Genomic DNA, 20668 nt, shown 5'->3' with positions numbered 1-20668 from the left:
CATTATACTAGTGTAAGTAATTACCGTGCTCGAAGACGGTCTAGCGCCTGATGCTAGCCTAGGTTCGCCTCTGGTGACATGCGACTTGGTATTTTGTCAAAATAACAGATTACGACTCAGTTTGCGGTTGTTGAACAGTGTTGGGTGTTATTGTTTTATAATCTGTTGTACAATTGAATTCACGTGGCCTTAGGGTTCTTCGCCTCCCGCCGGTGCTGCCTCGATCTACCTTGTCTCCCGTGGTCTTAGGGCTATGGAGGCACAATGGATTCTGACCCTTGTTGGCGGGATAACTCATGCTTCATTTTTAGGTGTTTTTTAGTTTGTTTAAAGTTTGTGTTCTATTTAGAAAGGCGACGTGGCGTCTTCTTCTTGAACAGGGCATAAATTCTCCCCGCCTAGCCCCCGTCCAGTGGTGCGTCTCGCATCGTCAGAGAAGGTGTGGAGGTGTATCTTTGGTGGATCTCGCTAGATTCGGTTGGTGATTGTCTTCGGTGGGTCTGTGTGGATTTGGTCTTTATTCGTCTGCGCTCATGCATGTACAGGTTGTATTCTTTCGATATACCTTCTCTTCATCGGTAGTGGTTAATGTTCTGGTGTGCAGGACTTAGCACGACGACTTTCTGACTGTCTACCACAACAAAGTTTGTCTGGCTCTAGTGAGAGCGGGGCAATGACGACGACGTGCCTTTGGCTCGCTAAGTGCTTGTAGTTGTCCCTAGATAGTTGAACATGAATGTTATTTTTATTACTTCTCGTGTTCTTTGTAATGTTTGATGAAGTAGATCAGAAGTTTTTTCTAAAACAAAATAAAAAATCTGGTTGCATAAACGAGCTGATGAAGCACGGAAAAGTTGGCCTGTGCCTTGTGGGCTGTGGCGATTGGGCGGAGGATCAGGCGCGTGTGAGCCACACCACGCCAGGCTACACCTTGAGCTTCGCTACACCTTCCTCCGCCGCACACCGCGCCCCCGAACCCCTCTGAAAATCACGAGCGCACATCATCCGCGCCGGCCACCGCTCGCATTCTTACAACAGCCATGGCCACGGCAGCCTCGCCGCCGGCGGCAGCCTCCGCTCGGGCGTCGGCGATCCGCTCCCGCGCTGGCCGCCTCTCCCTCCCCGTGGCCCTCCCGGCGGACGGCCGTGGTGACACTGCCACCACCTACAAGGAGCTCGGTAGGTCCGCCTTCGCAGTTGTTTAGTGAATCAATCAATTAGAATGATTGGAAATTATATGGTCCTAAACTTTTTCCATGATTAAGATCGTACTGACCGTACAGTTGAATTTGAGTAAAATGTGCCACCTGAATGCACCCAATGTGCGAGTCAGATTTGAACGTCTTGCTAAACTGCTAGCATAAAACAAGAACTAAAAGAACTGATTCTAATGACATCTGTTGGTTAATTTTATTAAGGCTTGTACTCCTGGAAAAGGAGGATCGAAGATGCGGTTATCCGGGTGGAGTTGTCTGCATCCAATGCACTGGAGAGGGAGGAAGCACGGAGAATCGAGCATGAAGAAGTACTGCAAAGCCATAACTTGTGGGACAATCCGGCCAAGTCACACGAGACGCTCTCTGCCCTGTCTGATGCCATCAGAGCGGTTGATCATCTCAAAGACCTTCTATATAAGGTGCTTGCTTATAGATGCATAATGTGAGTTCAGTGAACTGTTTTACTTTGTCCAAAATTTGAACCCCTCAAAATATGCTTTATATAGCATGCTATATAAAACAGTTATGCTATATAAAGGCACAAGGATCATGCTTGAGAAGCAGAAGATGGACTAAACGATGTGCGCAGTTACTTCCCTTTGCCACTTCAGAAATTATGAATCAGTGTCCTTCCCTTTTTGCTTTCATTGTGAACTGCGGAAATGATGGATTAGAGTTTAGCATATTCTGTTATTGTTGTTCATTAGATCTAATGTGCAGGCTGAAGAGGCTAAGCTGATAAGTCAACTAGCAGGCATGGATGTCATAAACGGAGAGCTATTTAAGCAAGCATATGATATCTCTTTGGATGCTAGTGAGTTTCTAGATCGTTACCAGATGTACGAGCTTCTTAAGGGTCCATATGACAAGGAAGGAGCTTGTATCATGGTCACTGCTGGATCAGAGGGTGTCGCTTCAGAGGTCGGTTGATTGTCGCGACATTGGTTAAGTTAAATATGATCAAAGCTTGATGCTGTTACAATTAGGCAACACCAATGTAGCACTGACCATAATACCACTCTACTTCATGATTCTGTTATCATTAATGTCTTAAATTGGATTTATGTAATATGCTATTAAGACAACAAATGTGAAGGATGGCTATTGCTAATATTTGTTCCAAATCTTAGTCAGCAGTTATCAGCACTTCAATGATATAGTATAGAAGTACATCTGTCCATGTTTATCTGAGCCTAGTCCTTTGATTATCCCCACCCTTTTGAAATCTTTTTCTGATTGCAGCTATGGGCAGAGAAGCTATTTGACATGTATACAAGTTGGGCACAAAGGCAAGGTTGCAAAGAAGGACTGGTAGAGAAGATCGCATCAACAAGTGGTCATACCCAGTTTGCAGCAATGGAGATTGAATCAGAGTACATGTTTGGTACCCTTTCTGGAGAAAAAGGAATGCACAGAATGATCTACTCTTCCGTTGAAAATTCTGGCACTGGCAAGGTGATTCCATTTTCTATTCCTATTTGTTATGATATTTTTCAGTCCAAACAATTAAACACAAATGCTATATCAATAAAACCTTAGTCGTACTTTCAGAACCATTTCAATAGAGCTGACTCGTGTGCATGTACTGAATATATCTATGTCAGTGAGCAACTTGCAAAATATAGAAGTACCACCTAGATGCTGAGTAAAGGATAGAAGTATGTCACGCTCCCTCAAGAACTGGAACAAATTAAGACATGGACTTCAATACAAAATTTAAAATGTTCAAATTGAATTTACATTTTCAAGATATTGCTTCAGAATTCAGCATTTTCTTTACACCCAATTATGTTGGTGTAAATCACAACCCACGCATTCTGTGAAGTCCCACTTGTGACCTTTGGCCTCTGGGTTCTAGAATGTTAAGTCTCCCCAGTTCAAACCCTTTTCATTTAGTTTTCTGGAGAAACTGTGGTACAATGTTCTGGAGGCCCAGATTGTGTGTGCAATTTTTGGCATAACTTTCTCCTTATGCCGTTTTGCATCAGAAGGGTGTTTTACTGTGATCTTTTCCCTGTGATGCTTGATACTAGAATGGATTTATTTTTATCATGATCTTTTCATAACAATGCTTCACATCAGAATGGCTAACTCTAAATCTACCAAAGCTTCCAGGCGATTTCAGCTAGAGTCGATATAATTCCTCTCTTCTTGGATAGACCGGTTAATTTTCACTTGGATGACAATGATCTGGAGATTTCTCCGTTACCCAGTGAATTTAAAAATCGAGACCGAAGAAATGGTGCCACTGTGAGAGTTCAGCACATACCAAGCGGAGTTACTGCCGAAAGCTCAGGTAATGGACATAAATGTAGAATGTTCACGCAAGTGGGAACCCGCATATAGCTGCAGGCTAAATGTACTGGGTTGGTCTCTCCACAGGTGAAAGAAGCTATTTCGCAAACAAGCTAAAAGCCGTGAGCAGGCTGAAAGCAAAGCTCCTCATCATAACAAGAGAACTAAGAGTACCAAACCCGAAGATGATCGAGAAACAAGCTGTGGAGGAAAGATGCAACCGCGAGACGAGACGATACACGTTCGGGCCCCAGGAATTCGTCCATGATCTTAACACGGGCATCCAGTTGTCCGACCTCAACTCGGTCCTGGAAGGCGACATCGAACCGTTCATCAGGGGTCGTATTGTTTCAAGACATGGATGACGATACGCAAGAATTCGTGTGCAGTTCTGTAAATCCATTTTTGCTGATACAGATATAGCTCATTACCGGAGAATAACTTCTGTAACATGGGTCACATTTCAAGCCAAAAAGGTAAATATACCAGGTATAGGAAAGAGCTTACTCCAAGCCTCCGACTCATGTGCCGGATGCAGATGCTCTTTCCCTGTCAAGCTTGCGAGCGTGGGCGCGCACGGCGCGCCAATGCTCGTCGAAGGCCGCCGGGTGCTTGTCCTGCAGCCCCCTCTGCCGGTTCAGCGCGACGCCGAGCGCCATCATGGCGTGGTCCTGGCAGTCGATCTTCGCCGGCGCGAGCAGGTGCTGGGGGATGTGGCCATAGTGCTGGCTGCCGTCGGCCTCTATGTACGGCAGGAACGGCTGTGCGTAGAGGACGGCCCCGAGCCAGTACTCGGACAGGCTCCTCCAGTTCTTCACCTGCTCGACCATGTGCGCCGGCAGCACCCCTCGCCGGGCAGCGTTGCACATCATGTGGCTGAGCGCGCCGCCGACGCTCCTGAACCTGATGGCCTCACAAACCATCACCGACATGGTCATCAGCGATCTTGCGATCTCCTGCTGAGTGCCGGCGCTGGCCGTGAGGCGCTCCGCCGCGGCTTGGAGCTCCTCCTTGCCGAGGGTGAGTGCCTCGAGTGCCGTCTCGGCCACTCTCGCCATGTCGCCGTAGCTATCGCCGAACGAAATCGGCGTCGCGCCGGCGATGAGAGAGCCACCGAGGAACTCGGACCACAGACCGTCTGAGCTCCGGTAACCGGAGAGGTAGAGGTTGTCTGCGCGTATGCGGAGCAGCGCCGAGCGCCCGGAGCCGCAACGGAGCGTGACGCCGAACCATGGAGCCTTGCCGGGGTCCTCGGACTGGGCTGGAAGCAAGACGAGCTCCAGGTGGCGCGTCGCGCCGGCATGGAGCACGAGCTGGTCGCGCACGCCGGAGACGAACCTGCCGTAGGATGAACCCCGTGTGACGTCGAGCTCCGCCGTGAACGCCGTGAACGCCGGGTTCTCCGCTGATCGTCCAAATTTGTCGTCTGTATAGCAGCGCTCTTTGACAACCGAAACTGCTGGACGGACGACACTAGCTGGCCGAACCCCACACGATGCAGGAATGAACGGTGTTGTCTGCTTTTGCTCTAACGCATCAACGGCTTGATGTGTAGTGTCGTCCGCTGATCGTCCAAATTTGTCGTCTGTATAGCAGCGCTCTTTGACAACGGCGAAAGAAGATGGGTAGCCAGCAAGAACTGGTCACTTGGTAGCACGAGGCACTGGGTCATGCACATCATCGCAGTAGTACTCCCTCCGTAAACTAATATAAAAGTGTTTAGAATACTAAAATAATAATCTAAATACTTTTATATTAGTTTAGGGAGTACTTGTTGACCTGGGCTAGTTTGACATGGTAATGGGTTGTGAAATCGTGCTTGTCTGACTGGTCTGCTTAGTTTCGTACAACATTGTACTAAAATCAGCGACAGTGCTGCAACCATTTTTTCCCCAGATGATAACGTCCACACATGTGACATGAAATAATTTTGCCTACACGTTTTTTGATGACAGCTTTAGTTACAACTGGATGACAATTTTAGTTGTGAAGCACTGTTTGGATGGCAAATTTCAGTTTTTTTGAGATTTGTTTTTTCGGATGACAACTTTAGTGTAAAAAACGTGTGGGCGGTGTTACTACATGCCACACATCGGGCAGTTATCGACGTCCTTACGAGGCAACAATGCTGCAACAGCAAACTAAGAAAAGATGGTAACAGCTAACAAGGCCCGGTAGGTTAAATCACTTTACCAAAACCAAGGGAAGGGTGCGCGTTGCAGTAGATGTCTGAAGAATTTAGCCTTTGATTCAGTAATTGCCAGATGGTGGCAACACATGTGCATTTTTCAGAGTAATCCTCGGATAAAACTTGGGCAACCGGAACCTTGGCTAGCCGAATTTACCCAAGGAACGAGCAAACCAAATAGGCCCAACGCTGAAAAACGTAATAAAACTGCACAGCTAACCACCACACGGAAAAAAAAATAACTGCACAGCTAACCCATCTGCCAGTGCCAGCTAGCATAATCGGTGATGTTCAGAGTCTGCCGCACCATATGATCAAATTTCCGGTGGCACATGAATACAGAAAAATCGTCATGAACAAAAAGGGTTACGCATATCCTGGACAAAAACAAACATAAGTATACACGGTACCATAGAATCCTGACAACGGAACATCCTTTTTTTCACTATCATGGTCATACTAGCATCTCCTTCGCTATCACGTCGCATAGATGCTCCAAGAAAATGCCTCAGTACGGTTTGTACCGTGGCTGTACTCTTGATCTGCTGCTACTTCCACTGGGACCATAACCATACTGAAACGTGAGAAAGATTTGTTAGCCAACGTCTCGCAACTCACAAGTGATAATCAAGAAAGTCGAAGAGCGAGTGGGAAACTAATTTAAAGCCTATGCCGCTTCACAAAAATATATATGAAGAAGATGAAAACAGTAGTAGCTTTAGTTACTGCTCTCTACTTACATCATAACCAAGACTGCCAGAGAACTGGCCATAAGACATCATCGGGCTGTAAGCTCCATGTGGCGCAGGTGGTTCCATGTAACCGCCTCGACTGGGGCCACCCTCAACAGGTGCAGCTGAGTCTACAGCAACCTGGGGAGAAAACACAAGGCAGATCAATGAATTAATCTCCACACTGACATTTTTGGCAGGCTGAGCTGAGGCAGTGGCTCTTGTTTTCTCACCTCCTGTCCCAAAATTTCATGACTTCTTCGCGCTACACGATCTGCTACACCATCCTCAGCAAAAGTAACAAAACCAAAACCACGGTGGCCGCTCTTTTTAGGATCCTACGATAGCGCTAGGGTTTGTAAGTTGTCAAAAGACTAAACACTACCAATAATGATGGGCAGAGCCAAACCTTTGGAATGTATGCATCCACAATTCTGCCAAATCGGCCAAAATAATCCCATAAATCATCAGTATTTGCTTCTTGTGGGAGTCTACCAATAAAAATCTTTTTGCTTGATACAGGGGGCTCATTCAAGTAACCTCCTAGCCAATTTTGATGCAACATTCAGTAACAATCAATTGTTTCCAAGTCAAAATATCAGGCAAAGTGTAGAGCTCAAGACTTACTTCCATAAGCTGGTCCAGGATGATCATACAGTGTTGGTACGCCCAGAGCTGCATATCTGGTAGCAGCTGTAATGTATGCATTATACGAGCCATAACCACCCTCGCCCTGTGCTCCTCCCCCCCTCCTTGGAGGGTGCCTGACTTCTTCATCCTGCTATGTAGGAGGGAAAGCAATATCGTAAGTGGATAACTAGAGCACGAGTGTGAGGCTACCAAAGCCGTTGTCCTTGATCTCTTTATCTCTCTTTAATCAGGTAAAACCTAATCTCAAAATGTGTGCATGTCTGTGCAGTATTCAAACAGCTCTGTTGAGCAATTATTGTGGTTGTCTCATATGGGATCACCAAGCCATAACACTATAATCATGTGCTTTTCACATCCCTGAGTATAATCATATTGCTTTTCACATCCCTGAGTATAATCATGTTGCTTTTCACACCCCTGAGTGTTTCGATTTCTTCGTTCCAAAGAAGCCCTTTATAGGATCATGGTCGCATCCGAATGCTAATTGTAGCATCTTTAGGATCATGATCCTGCGGACCTACATTTGTAAGCAGAATTTAGCATTTAGTCTGTGTTTATGTTCTTTATATGCTTTCATACTGCCTCCATTTTCCAGTACATTGAAAATGTATCATTTATTACTGTTAGATGCTACAGTTCTTCATTAATTCTACCATTACAACAATTTTCAACCTGTATAGAAACATTTGTTTGTACAGGTTCATCAAACAAGAAAAGCATATACATTTGCTATGACCTTCCAACTTCTTAAGTAACACATTAATACATAAATAAAGATAAAAAGGGTACATAGTTATAATGAATTGTATTGTATGTATTATTACTCCCTCAAAATTCATAAAATTGGTCGTTGTGGACATAGCAAAGTCAAACTTCAAAAACTCTGACTGCATATGTATCTTCAAAAATGTTCAGATTGGACACATGATAATCATACATATAGGTTTATCTTGACAAAAATCACAATAAAGTTTTGTTCAACTTTATACATACATTGCAATAGGAATAAGTAATCAAAGTTGCATTTTGGGGATCATGCCCATGTCCAATATAACCCCTTTTCAAGCACTAGAAGGAGTAAATTGGTAGGATCATGGTACGATTGGATATCACAACCCGGACCAGTTCAACCGCAAAACAATCCACTACTTTGCAAGCACTAGAAGGAGTAAATTGGTAGGATCATGGTATGATTAGATATTACAACCCGGACCAGTTCAACCCCAAAACAATCCTTCCTACTTCCTAGACTAAACGATAGTGTCAAGTCGTCAACCCTGAGTGTTAGTTCTAGTTTAAGTATTAGAGATGGGGCACACAGAATAATACATGTATTCCAAGTTCAAACACTGAGCTAAGTGAATTGCGAAATGTACCTTCGGAGTTGCACGATCAACAACAACTGTTGAACCATCAATCTCATGATTTTCTTGCATGACATTGTCCACGCATTCTACAAATTACAGTTGAAAGTTACAAACTAAAGCTAAACAGGTTGTTGAGGAGCACTATATTACTCGTGGTAAATGGTGAAGCAAATGGAAGTTCCAAGAATAATTTAGGAATGCAGCTTCCAAATTAAAGTCAAATCCTAGCTCATGCCTCATGCACAAGTGAAGTAGATGAGAACAAATAAGCACTTAGGCAGAAGAATGTAAGATCGTAGATCTGAGTCAAAACTCTAGTTACAAAACAGACAATAATCAGTTAAAAATGTAAGCTAGTGCGGGCATTGCTGCTACAACCCTACTGCGTGAATTTAAGGTTATGGGTGATGGTGAAATTCATAGGGGGTCTTGCTGTACTACGGCGGCACTACAAGCACCAGTCCCACCATTATATTGCTATAGTACAAAGGCAATGTTTTTGCATCACATGGAAGACCGAAGTTATACTCCCCTGATCCAAATTAATTGACACGGCCTCTATACAATGTACATACAAATTAATTTCGGATCGGAGGGAGTAACATTATTCCTCTATTTAGTTCAACTGACCTACCAATGTATTAATTATTTAAACGTCTCTTAGAAGATTCTATACGCGTACCTGCACTTCGGAAAGTGACAAACCCAATTCCACGATGTTCTTTTGAACCCAGTTCCTGCACGAGATCAGTGGGAGAACAAAACCCATGTTAGCAGAAGCATCTTGACTCAAACTGCAATTTCTCTGTAGAATATTTTGGACATAATCATGGAATGGTTGCATCAAACAGGTGGCCAGCAAATAAAAAAGATATTACAGGGACTAGAAAATAAAGGAAATTGGGCATGTGAAAATCCAATTCCACCTGTCTTGTCTATTCTAACTAAAGTGATGCAAGCGAGCTGACCAGACTCCTCAACAGGTTGTATGCTTCCACAGGTGTCTAGCGGTAAACAAGTCTGTAAGCTTGAACCCTCATCTATGTCCATCACAATAATCTGGGTTTATTAGATATGGAAGCTCCAAAGACTAGATGAAAAATCATTCTAACTTCTAAGGAAAGTTGTCTCAAAGATTCTTAGGTTATACTGGACGAATCTCTCTTCAACAGTACACACTTGACAAATCAAGGCATTGTGTCTTGTCAGGTTTTCAAAACCAATCGAACACGTGTCAGGGAAGTAGCTTGACCATAGTATAACAGGTTTATGCAACAACAACAACAATAAAGCCTTTAGTCCCAAACAAGTTAAGGTAGGCTATATAACAGGTTTATGCGTTCAATTATATTGAAATATGTCCTAAAGATGCTTGAACAGCATCAATTTTAATTGTCAGTCAAAAGAAAACTAGAACATTCTCTGGTATTTGCCTCCTTGAGTGATTGTGAATGGCCAGGAAAGGTGTAAAGTCTTTAAATCAGTAATTTGGTGATCTTTAACGTGAAAAATAACTTCCACTAAAACAGTGCAAACGTTGGCTGGAAATATATCTTCAATGTACTATCAAAAAAGGGAAGGTTGCAGATATTAACATACAGAAAATTGATGCCAATCAGCAACTGTTTTTGTTGTTTGTATATTACCAGAGTTTTAGTAATAAATACAGTAACATGAACAAAACTAGATGACAGCACTTCGATCTAGAATATTATATATCTCGTATCAGCTTAATTTCCTCACCTTGGGCATATAAAGATCTGTTATTTCTCCAAAAGTTTGAAAATGCCTGTTCAAACAATCTCAATGCTTAGACAAGTTCATATATTGAAGATTGCATAGATCAACAATGGCAAAACATTGTGCTGGAGCTCACCTGCGAAACATTGACTCATCCACAGACTGTGGAATCCGAGCAACAAATATCCTAGTAGCTTTCTTGTTTCCTGGAGCTCGCATTTCTTCCTGTGTTTAGAACTCATCACATCGTTACCAAAAAAGGCAAGCAAAGGTCTGGCACTGAAGATCTGTCGTATGCTGCATATGGTAGATGAGATTTCCCACTTTTTGCTAATATTTACCTTGGGAGTCGCTATCTTCACTTCCAGAGTTCGGTCTCCAAGAATATGCTCAGAGTTAACGACATTCTAAAAAATAGTACACAGACAAGCGGAGTTAATAGAGGCGACAGGAGAGAATCATATATAACTAAACTAGTCAAAAGATGCCATCAAATCATATCCTAATCACTTCTCAAAACTTTCTTCATTCAGTTGACTAAAGCATTACCAAGACAAAGGAAAATGTATTGGTTTGCTTAGAAATGTCTGTACTTCCGGCACACTCCCTCCATTCCAAAATACAAGGTATATAGCTTTTTCTAAAAGTCAAACTTTTCTATATCTGACCAATGTTTATATCCACATCTACAATAACAAATAAATGAAATATGAAAATAAATTTTATGATGGATCTAATGATAATGATCTGGTAATGTGGTTATTGATATTTTTCTCTATAAACTTGGTCAAACATAAAGAAATTTGACTATCAGAAAATTAATACACCTTATATTTTGGAACGAAGGGAGTATTGTTGATGGCTAGAACACTGATAAAGTACCCATCTAGACCTAACAAATTTTTGTTAGTTTAACATTTACTGTTATACTTTAGATAATGTTCAATATGATTGGTTTGAGCGAAGCAATAGCATGTATTAAGTGACTACTAGTTGCCCATTTTCTTTAAATGGTTGATAAACAAGCAAGATGCCATTACAGGACGTTAAAACTGAGGAGAACCTCACACTCAGTGGGGATCAACTAGATGTACAGTATACAACCACAAGAGAGGTAAAAACAAAAAGATCTTTGTCGCAAAAGGCAATGTAGAGGTTAGTTATGTACATTGTCAAGGAATGAAACGTAAACAATAGAGAGTAAGCATTACCATTTGCCACTGGCCTCAGATAAGATACAATTAAAGTCCTAATAAACTGAAGGGATTCCCGTTTATTACCTTTGCATCCTCTACTGACGAAAACGTCACGTATCCAAAACCACGAGATCGACCAGATGAGCGATCCTGACATTTTGTAAAGGTACAAAACATGTTGGTAAATTATTGGATTGGAAATGAGCAATAAAACATGATTTGAGTAAAAAAATGATGTAGCCCAAAGATAGGAAAACAAAATTCGGTCGTCCCTTGACGAAACAAATGACATAATAGAGAAAGATAAAAAACACAAAGTCAAACTTGTTTTGATTGCAAGAACAATATCCATGTGTGCCTTTGCGAGATCGAGGGCAGACCATCAATTAGACAAGAGACAGTTCAGTTTTCAACATTGCTTAAAGAACGATGAATATTAAGTATAAAATTATTTAAAACATCAGCGCTGAAAAACTTAGGAACAACACAAGAAAGACTATGCTTCATCAAATTGATTGCGGATGTTGAATTGTCACAAACCTTCATAACAATGCAATCATCCAGGGGGCCAAACTTGCTCATGTACTCTTTTAATCCTTCTGTATCCACATCCCAAGGGATTCCAAGAACCTAAGCGCATGAAGTGCTCACCCTTGTTACTCCTGGAGGAAGGCATCCCTAAAATAGATCTCGTGAAATAAAAAAAGGATTAGTAACTAACCACAAGCTTTGAAGCCATGCTATCACTACTCTCCTCTCCTGTACTTCTCAGGCCAAGAAAACTCCCCGATCTATGCTTCTTCAGCGACACCCGGGTGTTGCTTTTATCAAGCTATGTGTCCAAAGGAAAAGGTTCCCAAGCCTGAGACTCTCCCCTCACTCTTGAGGCTGAACTGGCGACCTCCACTCTTTATCGATCTCACTCAGCTCACGGTAGTAACTAGTAAAACAATGGTAAAAGTTACTCGATTAGTACTTCAACATCTAAGGCATGAAGAACAGTAGCAGCATGTTGTTATAATTATTACTCGTCTATCTACAGTAAAACAAAGAGAGAGAAAAGTAAAACACATGGCAATGGAGACGGCAGGAACGCGGTGTCCCCGGCGAGGAAAAACGGAAACGGCGACCGGATCGAGGCGTCGGCGATAACGCTAAGGTAGGTCACAGGATTCAGGCGGAAGAGGAAGCAAAGGTACACGGGACAGTAGGGTTCGGCTCTGGATGGACATGATATAAAAGAACTAATCAGGATAAAATCGCGTCGCGATTTTCAAATCATCGAGCAATTCCAAATCTGACGGCGCGTCAAGCCATCTTCTTGGAGGGCCTAAATCTCGAATTGCTCCAAGGAAGAGGCTGAATTCCCTGGCGCGGAAACCCACGGGGCAGGAACGGACCTACGTCTCGCGGAACGAAGTGGAGGAGAGGTGGGAAGAGAGGCGCACCGGAGAAGAAGGAGATTACGGCGGCGGAGAGGCGAGGTCGACGGATCGCCCCTGGCTCCGAGACTGAGGAGAGAGGACGGGGTCGGGGAGCAGATTTGGGTCTTTGTCAGCAGAAGAAGAAGAAATCAGGTTACGGATTAATGTGGCGGTGTGCGCCCAGGTCCTTCGTATAGTTCAAATTTATAGTCTACCCCAATTACAATCGTTTCTTTTTTCTTTCTTTTTTGCGGGTCTACTGTACCAACTTTTATTTATTTCCAAAAAGAAACTTTTATCTTGCTGCAAAGCATCATCATCCACAAGACCACGACGAGGCCAAAAACGCGGGAGGATTTCGTGGGCGGCTCTCAACAGTCATACTAGCTTGCAATATCGGTGACGGCGGCAATTCTTTAGTTTTCTCAAATTTGCACGAACGGCAATTCTTTAGTTGAGATAGAGGATTTTAAGGTTGTTATTGAATTTGGCACGTTTAGCAGGACTTTTAGACGACTTTGCGTTGGTTATCCTATCATGACGTCGAGGCTCCCTGGTGGCAATAGTGACGTGATCGTGGCGATTTCACGGGCGATTTAAAAATCGTAGGTTTTTCCCCATCTTCTTGAACTAAGATCGGCTACCCCACCCCGACCATACCAGTCACCGTGAATTATAACTACAGCAGTCGCTAGGTAGTCAAGGCATGCCAGCCCAATGACATTGCTCATCGCAGTTATTGCCCACTAAAGTCAAACTTGATACGTTGTGACCAAAACGTAAGATAAAAATCAAAACTTTTCTTGTCTTTCCTTTTTCTAGAAAAGTAGGATGACCCCAGTCTCTGCATCTGGACAATGCATACGGCCATTTTATTAATTATTCACACAAGATCTTACAAAGTCATACAACAGTAAGACTAAAGCCACCGACTAAGCAACATATATCGCTATTTCTATCCAGTTGATGAAGGGGCGCTGAAAGTCTGGGCCTAATACCAAACATACCTCGCAGCCAAACCTAACATCTAAGACTTGAGGTCCCAACCAAGACGTCTACCGGGTATGGGCACCCACCAGTCCGGCGTGCTCCTCAACCAGGACGTCTCCCGGGTATGAGGCCGCCGCAGCCACCTGCCACTAAACCAGAGCTCTACTGCTGCATCAACCTTGCACAGTCTAGCTGCCGCCGACGCCAGGCAGCGTCACCCTCCTACGTGAGTCCATCTCCGCTCATCAGGCGCCGAGTCTGTCGGATTTCGGGTTCCGGCAGACCCTTGAGGTTCGAACACTGGGGTGCGCGCGGAGATCTCGCTTCCTACCTACCTGCACCCCTCCGCCTCGCTAAGATCTAAGCTATGGAAAAAACAACACAAGAGACCCAGGGTTTATACTGGTTCGGTCCACCGTTGTGGTTTAATACCCTACTCCAGTTTGTGGCGTGGTGGATTGCCTCTTGGGCTGATGATGATGAATGATACAAGGAGGAACAGCCTCGCGAGGGTCTGTTCTTGGCTGGGGCAATGAACTGCTGGGAGGAGTTCAGCCACCCTTCTCTCTCTCTCATTGTCTTTCTCCGATTCAACCTCCTATCGAACCTCTCCTCTTAACCCCTCCGACCCCCTCTCTTCTGTGGGTGGCTGGTCCTATTTATAGAGGCCCTGGTCCTCTTCCCAAATATCGAGCGGGAAGGGAGCCAACAATGGCGGGCTAATTTGAAGGGGGGCAACTAGTACTAGCTACCCTGACAAAAGTAGTCTTCGCCTGCACAAAGCTCTGGTGGTGACGCCGTCCTGGGCTCCACGATGACCTCCGTCTTGCAGTCTTCCTGCTCCTGGTCTCGTTGCACCGAAATGGCAACCTTTGCCTGATGCCTCGGTACTCCGCGGCTGCGCTTGCCCCCTTTGCACCAAAGAGGAAAGGAGGACACTGCGCGGGCTGGCACCCGCCTGGCGCCCTTGGTCGTCATGGCTTGCGTCACGGGCACCTCGTGAGGTACCCCGCCTGTAGGGTTTCGTAGTAATTTCAAAAAAAATCCTATGCACACGCAAGATCATGGTGATGCATAGCAACGAGAGGGGGAGAGTGTGATCTACGTACCCTTGTAGATCGACAACGGAAGCGTTTGGTTGATGTAGTCGTACGTCTCCACGGCCCGACCGATCAAGCACCGAAACTACGGCACCTCCGAGTTCTAGCACATGTTCAGCTTGATGACGATCCCCGGACTCCGATCCAGCAAAGTGTCGGGGAAAAGTTCCATCAGCACGACGGCGTGGTGACGATCTTGATGTACTATTGTCGCAGGGCTTCGCCTAAGCACCGCTACAATATTATCGAGGACTATGGTGGAAGGGGGCACCGCACACGGCTAAGAATATGATCACGTGGATCAACTTGTGTCTCTAGGGGGTGCCCCTGCCTCCGTATATAAAGGTTCAAGGGAGGGGGGCGGCCGGCCAGGAGAGGCGCGCCATGAGGAGTCCTACTCCCTCTGGGAGTAGGACTCCCGCCCCCTTTCCTAGTTGGAATAGGATTCGTGGAGGGGGGAAGAGGAGAGAGAGGAGGAAGGGGGGCCGGCCCCCTCTCCTTGTCCAATTCGGACCAAGGGGGAAGGGGTGCGCGGCCCATCTCTGGCCACCTCTCCTCACTTCCACTAAGGCCCACTAAGGCCCATATACCTCCCGGGGGGTTCCGGTAACCTCCCGGTACTCCGGTAAAATCCCGATTTCACCCGAAACACTTCCGATATCCAAATGTAGGCTTCCAATATATCAATCTTTATGTCTCGACCATTTCGAGACTCCTCGTCATGTCCGTGATCACATCCGGGACTCCGAACAACCTTCGGTACATCAAAATGCATAAACTCATAATATAACTGTCATCGTAACCTTAAGCATGCAGACCCTGCGGGTTTGAGAACAATGTAGACATGACCGAGACACGTCTCCGGTCAATAACCAATAGCGGACCCTGGATGCTCATATTGGCTCCTACATATTCTACGAAGATCTTTTATCGGTCAGACCGCATAACAACATACGTTGTTCCCTTTGTCATCGGTATGTTACTTGCCCGAGATTCGATCGTCGGTATCCCATACCTAGTTCAATCTCGTTACCGGCAAGTCTCTTTACTCGTTCTGTAATACATCATCCCGCAACTAACTCATTAGTTGCAATGCTTGCAAGGCTTAAGTGATGTACATTACCGAGAGGGCCCAGAGATACCTCTCCGACAATCGGAGTGACAAATCCTAATCTCGAAATACGCCAACCCAACATGTACCTTTGGAGACACCTGTAGAGCTCCTTTATAATCACCCAGTTATGTTGTGACGTTTGGTAGCACACAAAGTGTTCCTCTGGCAAACGGGAGTTGCATAATCTCATAGTCATAGGAACATGTATAAGTCATGAAGAAAGCAATAGCAACATACTAAACGATCGGGTGCTAAGCTAATGGAATGGGTCATGTCAATCAGATCATTCAACTAATGATGTGATCCCGTTAATCAAATAACAACTCTTTGTCCATGGTTAGGAAACATAACCATCTTTGATTAACGAGCTAGTCAAGTAGAGGCATACTAGTGACATCTGTTTGTCTATGTATTCACACATGTATTATGTTTCCGGTTAATACAATTCTAGCATGAATAATAAACTTTTATCATGATATAAGGAAATAAATAATAACTTTATTATTGCCTCTAGGGCATATTTCCTTCAGTCTCCCACTTACACTAGAGTCAATAATCTAGATTACACAGTAATGATTCTAACACCCATGGAGCCTTGGTGTTGATGATGTTTTGCTTGTGGAAGAGGCTTAGTCAACGGGTCTGTAACATTCAGATCCGTATGTATCTTGCAAATCTCTATGTCTCCCACCTGCACTAGATCCCGGATAGAATTGAAGCGTCTCTTGATGTGCTTGGTTCTCTTGTGAAATCTGGATTCCTTCGCCAAGGCAATTGCACCAGTATTGTCACAAAAGATTTTCATTGGACCCGATGCACTAGGTATGACACCTAGATCGGATATGAACTCCTTCATCCAGACTCCTTCATTCGCTGCTTCCGAAGCAGCTATGTATTCCGCTTCACACGTAGATCCCGCCACGACGCTCTGTTTAGAACTGCACCAACTGACAGCTCCACCATTTAATGTAAACACGTATCCGGTTTGCGATTTAGAATCGTCCGGATCAGTGTCAAAGCTTGCATCAACATAACCATTTACGATTAGCTCTTTGTCACCTCCATATATGAGAAACATATCCTTAGTCCTTTTCAGGTACTTCGGGATGTTCTTGACCGCTGTCCAGTGATCCACTCCTGGATTACTTTGGTACCTCCCTGCTAGACTTATAGCAAGGCACACATCAGGTCTGGTACACAGCATTGCATACATGATAGAGCCTATGGCTGAAGCATAGGGAACATCTTTTATTTTCTCTCTATCTTCTACAGTGGTCGGGCATTGAGTCTGACTCAACTTCACACCTTGTAACACAGGCAAGAACCCTTTCTTTGCTTGATCCATTTTGAACTTCTTCAAAATCTTGTCAAGGTATGTGCTTTGTGAAAGTCCAATTAAATGTCTTGATCTATCTCTATAGATCTTTATGCCTAATATGTAAGCAGCTTCACCGAGGTCTTTCATTGAAAAACTCTTATTCAAGTATCCCTTTATGCTATCCAGAAATTCTATATCATTTCCGATCAGTAATATGTCATCCACATATAATATCAGAAATGCTACAGAGCTCCCACTCACTTTCTTGTAAATACAGACTTCTCCAAAAGTTTGTATAAAACCAAATGCTTTGATCACTCTATCAAAGCGTTTATTCTAACTCCGAGAGGCTTGCACCAGTCCATAAATGGATCGCTGGAGCTTGCACACTTTGTTAGCTCCCTTTGGATCGACAAAACCTTCCGGTTGCATCATATACAACTCTTCTTCCAGAAATCCATTCAGGAATGCAGTTTTGACATCCATCTGCCAAATTTCATAATCATAAAATGCAGCAATTGCTAACATGATTCGGACATACTTAAGCATCGCTACGGGTGAGAAGGTCTCATCGTAGTCAACCCCTTGAACTTGCCGAAACCCTTTTGCGACAAGTCGAGCTTTGTAGACAATAATATTACCGTCGGCGTCAGTCTTCTTCTTGAAGATCCATTTATTCTCAATTGCTTGCCGATCATCGGGCAAGTCAACCAAAGTCCATACTTTGTTCTCATACATGGATCCCATCTCAGATTTCATGGCTTCAAGCCATTTTGCGGAATCTGGGCTCACCATCGCTTCTTCATAGTTCGTAGGTTCATCATGATCTAGTAGCATGACTTCCAGAACAGGATTACCGTACCACTCTGGTGCGGATCTCACTCTGGTTGATCTACGAGGTTCAGTAGTATCTTGTTCTGAAGTTTCATGATCATTATCATTAGCTTCCTCACTAATTGGTGTAGGTGTCACAGAAACAGTTTTCTGTGATGCACTACTTTCCAATAAGGGAGCAGGTACAGTTACTTCGTCAAGTTCTACTTTCCTCCCACTCACTTCTTTCGAGAGAAACTCCTTCTCCAGAAAGTTTCCGAACTTAGCAACAAAAGTCTTGCCTTCGGATCTGTGATAGAAGGTGTATCCAATAGTCTCCTTTGGATATCCTATGGAGACACATTTCTCCTGATTTGGGTTCGAGCTTATCAGGTTGAAGCTTTTTCGCATAAGCATCGCAGCCCCAAATTTTCAGAAACAACAACTTTGGTTTCTTGCCAAACCATAGTTCATAAGGCGTCGTCTCAACGGATTTTGATGGTGCCCTATTTAACGTGAATGCGGCCGTCTCTAGAGCGTATCCCCAAAACGATAGCGGTAAATCAGTAAGAGACATCATAGATCGCACCATATCTAGTAAAGTATGATTACGACGTTCGGACACACCATTACGCTGTGGTGTTCCGGGTGGCGTGAGTTGCGAAACTATTCCGCATTGTTTCAAATGTACACCAAACTCGTAACTCAAATATTCTCCTCCACGATCAGGTCGTAGAAACTTTATTTTCTTGTTACGATGATTTTCAACTTCACTCTGAAATTCTTTGAACTTTTTAAACGTTTTAGACTTATGTTTCATTAAGTAGATATACCCATATCTGCTTAAGTCATATGTGAAGGTGAGAAAATAACGATATCCGCCACGAGCCTCAATATTCATCGGACCACATACATCTGTATGTATGATTTCCAACAAATCTGTTGCTCTCTCCATAGTGTACCGGAGAACGGCGTTTTAGTCATCTTGCCCATGAGGCACGGTTCGCAAGTACCAAGTGATTCATAATCAAGTGGTTCCAAAAGTCCATCAGTATGGAGTTTCTTCATGCGCTTTACACCGATATGACCTAAACGGCAGTGCCATAAATAGGTTGCACTATCATTATCAACTCTGCATCTTTTGGCTTCAACATTATGAATATGTGTGTTACTACTATCGAGATTCAATAAGAATAGACCACTCTTCAAGGGTGCATGACCATAAAAGATATTACTCATATAAATAGAACAACCATTATTCTCTGATTTAAATGAATAACCGTCTCGCATCAAACAGATCCAGATATAATGTTCATGCTTAACGCTGGCACCAAATAACAATTATTTAGGTCTAATATTAATCCCGAAGGTAGATGTAGAGGTAGTGTGCTGACTGCGATCACATCGACTTTGGAACCGTTTCCCACGCGCATCGTCACCTCGTCATTAGCCAATCTTCGCTTAATCCGTAGTCCCTGTTTTGGGTTGCAAATATTAACAACAGAACCACTATCAAATACCCAGGTGCTACTACGAGCATTAGTAAGGTACACATCAATAACATGTATATCACATATACCTTTGTTCACCTTGCCATCCTTCTTATCCGCCAAATACTTGGGGCAGTTCCGCTTCCAGTGACCAGTCTACTTGCAGTAGAAGCACTCAGTTTCAGGCTTAGGTCCAGACTTGGGTTTCTTCTCTTGAGCAACAACTTGCTTGTTGTTCTTCTTGAAGTTCCCTTTCTTCTTCCCTTTGCCCTTTTTCTTGAAACTAGTGGTCTTGTTGACCATCAACACTTAATGCTCCTTTTTGATTTCTACCTCCGCAGCTTTCAGCATTGCGAAGAGCTCGGGAATAGTCTTATTCATCCCTTGCATATTATAGTTCATCACGAAGCTCTTGTAGCCTGGTGGTAGTGATTGGAGAATTCTGTCAATGACGCAATCATCTGGAAGATTAACTCCCATTTGAATCAAGTGATTATTATACCCAGACATTTTGAGTATATGCTCACTGACAGAACTATTCTCCTCCATCTTGCAGCTATAGAACTTATTGGAGACTTCATATCTCTCAATCCGGGCATTTGCTTGAAATATTAACTTCAACTCCTGGAACATATCATATGCTCCATGACGTTCAAAACGTCGTTGAAGTCCCGGTTCTAAGCCATAAAGCATGGCACACTGAACTATCGAGTAGTCATCAGCTTTGCTCTGCCAGACATTCATAACATCTGGTGTTGCTCCAGCAGCAGGCCTGGCACCCAGCGGTGCTTCCAGGACGTAATTCTTCTGTGCAGCAATGAGGATAATCCTCAAGTTACGGATCCAGTTCGTGTAATTGCTACCATCATCTTTCAACTTTGCTTTCTCAAGGAACGCATTAAAATTCAACGGAACAACAACACGGGGCATTTATCTACAATCATACATAAACAAGCAAGATACTATCAGGTACTAAGTTCATGATAAATTTAGGTTCAATTAATCATATTACTTAAAGAACTCCCACTTAGATA

General features: G+C 43.9%; 2 protein-coding genes across 4 annotated transcripts; one reads left to right on the top strand and one right to left on the bottom strand.

Annotated features, from left to right (window-relative positions):
* Positions 1-888: 888 nt before the first annotated feature.
* Positions 889-4024, top strand: LOC119276977 (peptide chain release factor PrfB3, chloroplastic-like). Of its 3 annotated transcripts, XM_037558161.1 has the most exons (6): positions 892-1179; positions 1419-1636; positions 1938-2138; positions 2460-2672; positions 3333-3513; positions 3600-4024. In XM_037558161.1, the coding sequence occupies exons 1-6, from the start codon at positions 1041-1043 to the stop codon at positions 3875-3877; spliced, it is 1230 nt and encodes a 409-aa protein (XP_037414058.1). In that variant the 5' UTR covers positions 892-1040; the 3' UTR covers positions 3878-4024. The 3 variants fall into 3 exon arrangements, with proteins under 3 accessions (XP_037414067.1, XP_037414077.1, XP_037414058.1); XM_037558170.1 differs by lacking the exon at positions 3600-4024 and having other exon boundaries at positions 889-1179; positions 3326-3475; XM_037558180.1 differs by lacking the exons at positions 3333-3513; positions 3600-4024 and adding an exon at positions 2822-3309 and having other exon boundaries at positions 889-1179.
* Positions 4020-12969, bottom strand: LOC119276992. Its single transcript, XM_037558191.1, has 16 exons — positions 12834-12969; positions 12107-12325; positions 11926-12015; positions 11470-11535; positions 10531-10596; positions 10326-10414; positions 10193-10238; positions 9132-9186; positions 8459-8535; positions 7498-7599; positions 7059-7209; positions 6841-6974; positions 6665-6769; positions 6441-6572; positions 5110-5175; positions 4020-4912 (listed from the first exon to the last, which is right to left on the bottom strand). Exons 2-16 carry the CDS (start codon positions 12122-12124, stop codon positions 4034-4036), a joined length of 2076 nt encoding a protein of 691 aa, XP_037414088.1. The 5' UTR covers positions 12125-12325; positions 12834-12969; the 3' UTR covers positions 4020-4033.
* Positions 12970-20668: the final 7699 nt, after the last annotated feature.

This window comes from Triticum dicoccoides, chromosome 1A, assembly GCF_002162155.2.
Source record: "Triticum dicoccoides isolate Atlit2015 ecotype Zavitan chromosome 1A, WEW_v2.0, whole genome shotgun sequence".
Taxonomy (NCBI): Eukaryota; Viridiplantae; Streptophyta; class Magnoliopsida; order Poales; family Poaceae; genus Triticum; species Triticum dicoccoides.
Note: the sequence above shows the minus strand (reverse complement) of the source record. Positions and strands in the feature narration are given on the sequence as shown.

Excerpts from the sequence above, each read along its gene's own strand:
- LOC119276992 (XM_037558191.1), bottom strand. Across the intron at positions 10,597-11,469 it reads CGTCAGTAGAGGATGCAAAG|AATGTCGTTAACTCTGAGCA; the intron begins GTAATAAACGGG and ends ACTATTTTTTAG. Across the intron at positions 6,573-6,664 it reads ATGAAATTTTGGGACAGGAG|GTTGCTGTAGACTCAGCTGC; the intron begins GTGAGAAAACAA and ends TTTTCTCCCCAG.
- LOC119276977 (XM_037558161.1), top strand. The coding sequence starts at position 1,041 with ATGGCCACGGCAGCCTCGCCGCCGGCGGCAGCCTCCGCTCGGGCGTCG. Across the intron at positions 2,139-2,459 it reads CAGAGGGTGTCGCTTCAGAG|CTATGGGCAGAGAAGCTATT; the intron begins GTCGGTTGATTG and ends TTCTGATTGCAG. Across the intron at positions 2,673-3,332 it reads AAAATTCTGGCACTGGCAAG|GCGATTTCAGCTAGAGTCGA; the intron begins GTGATTCCATTT and ends CAAAGCTTCCAG.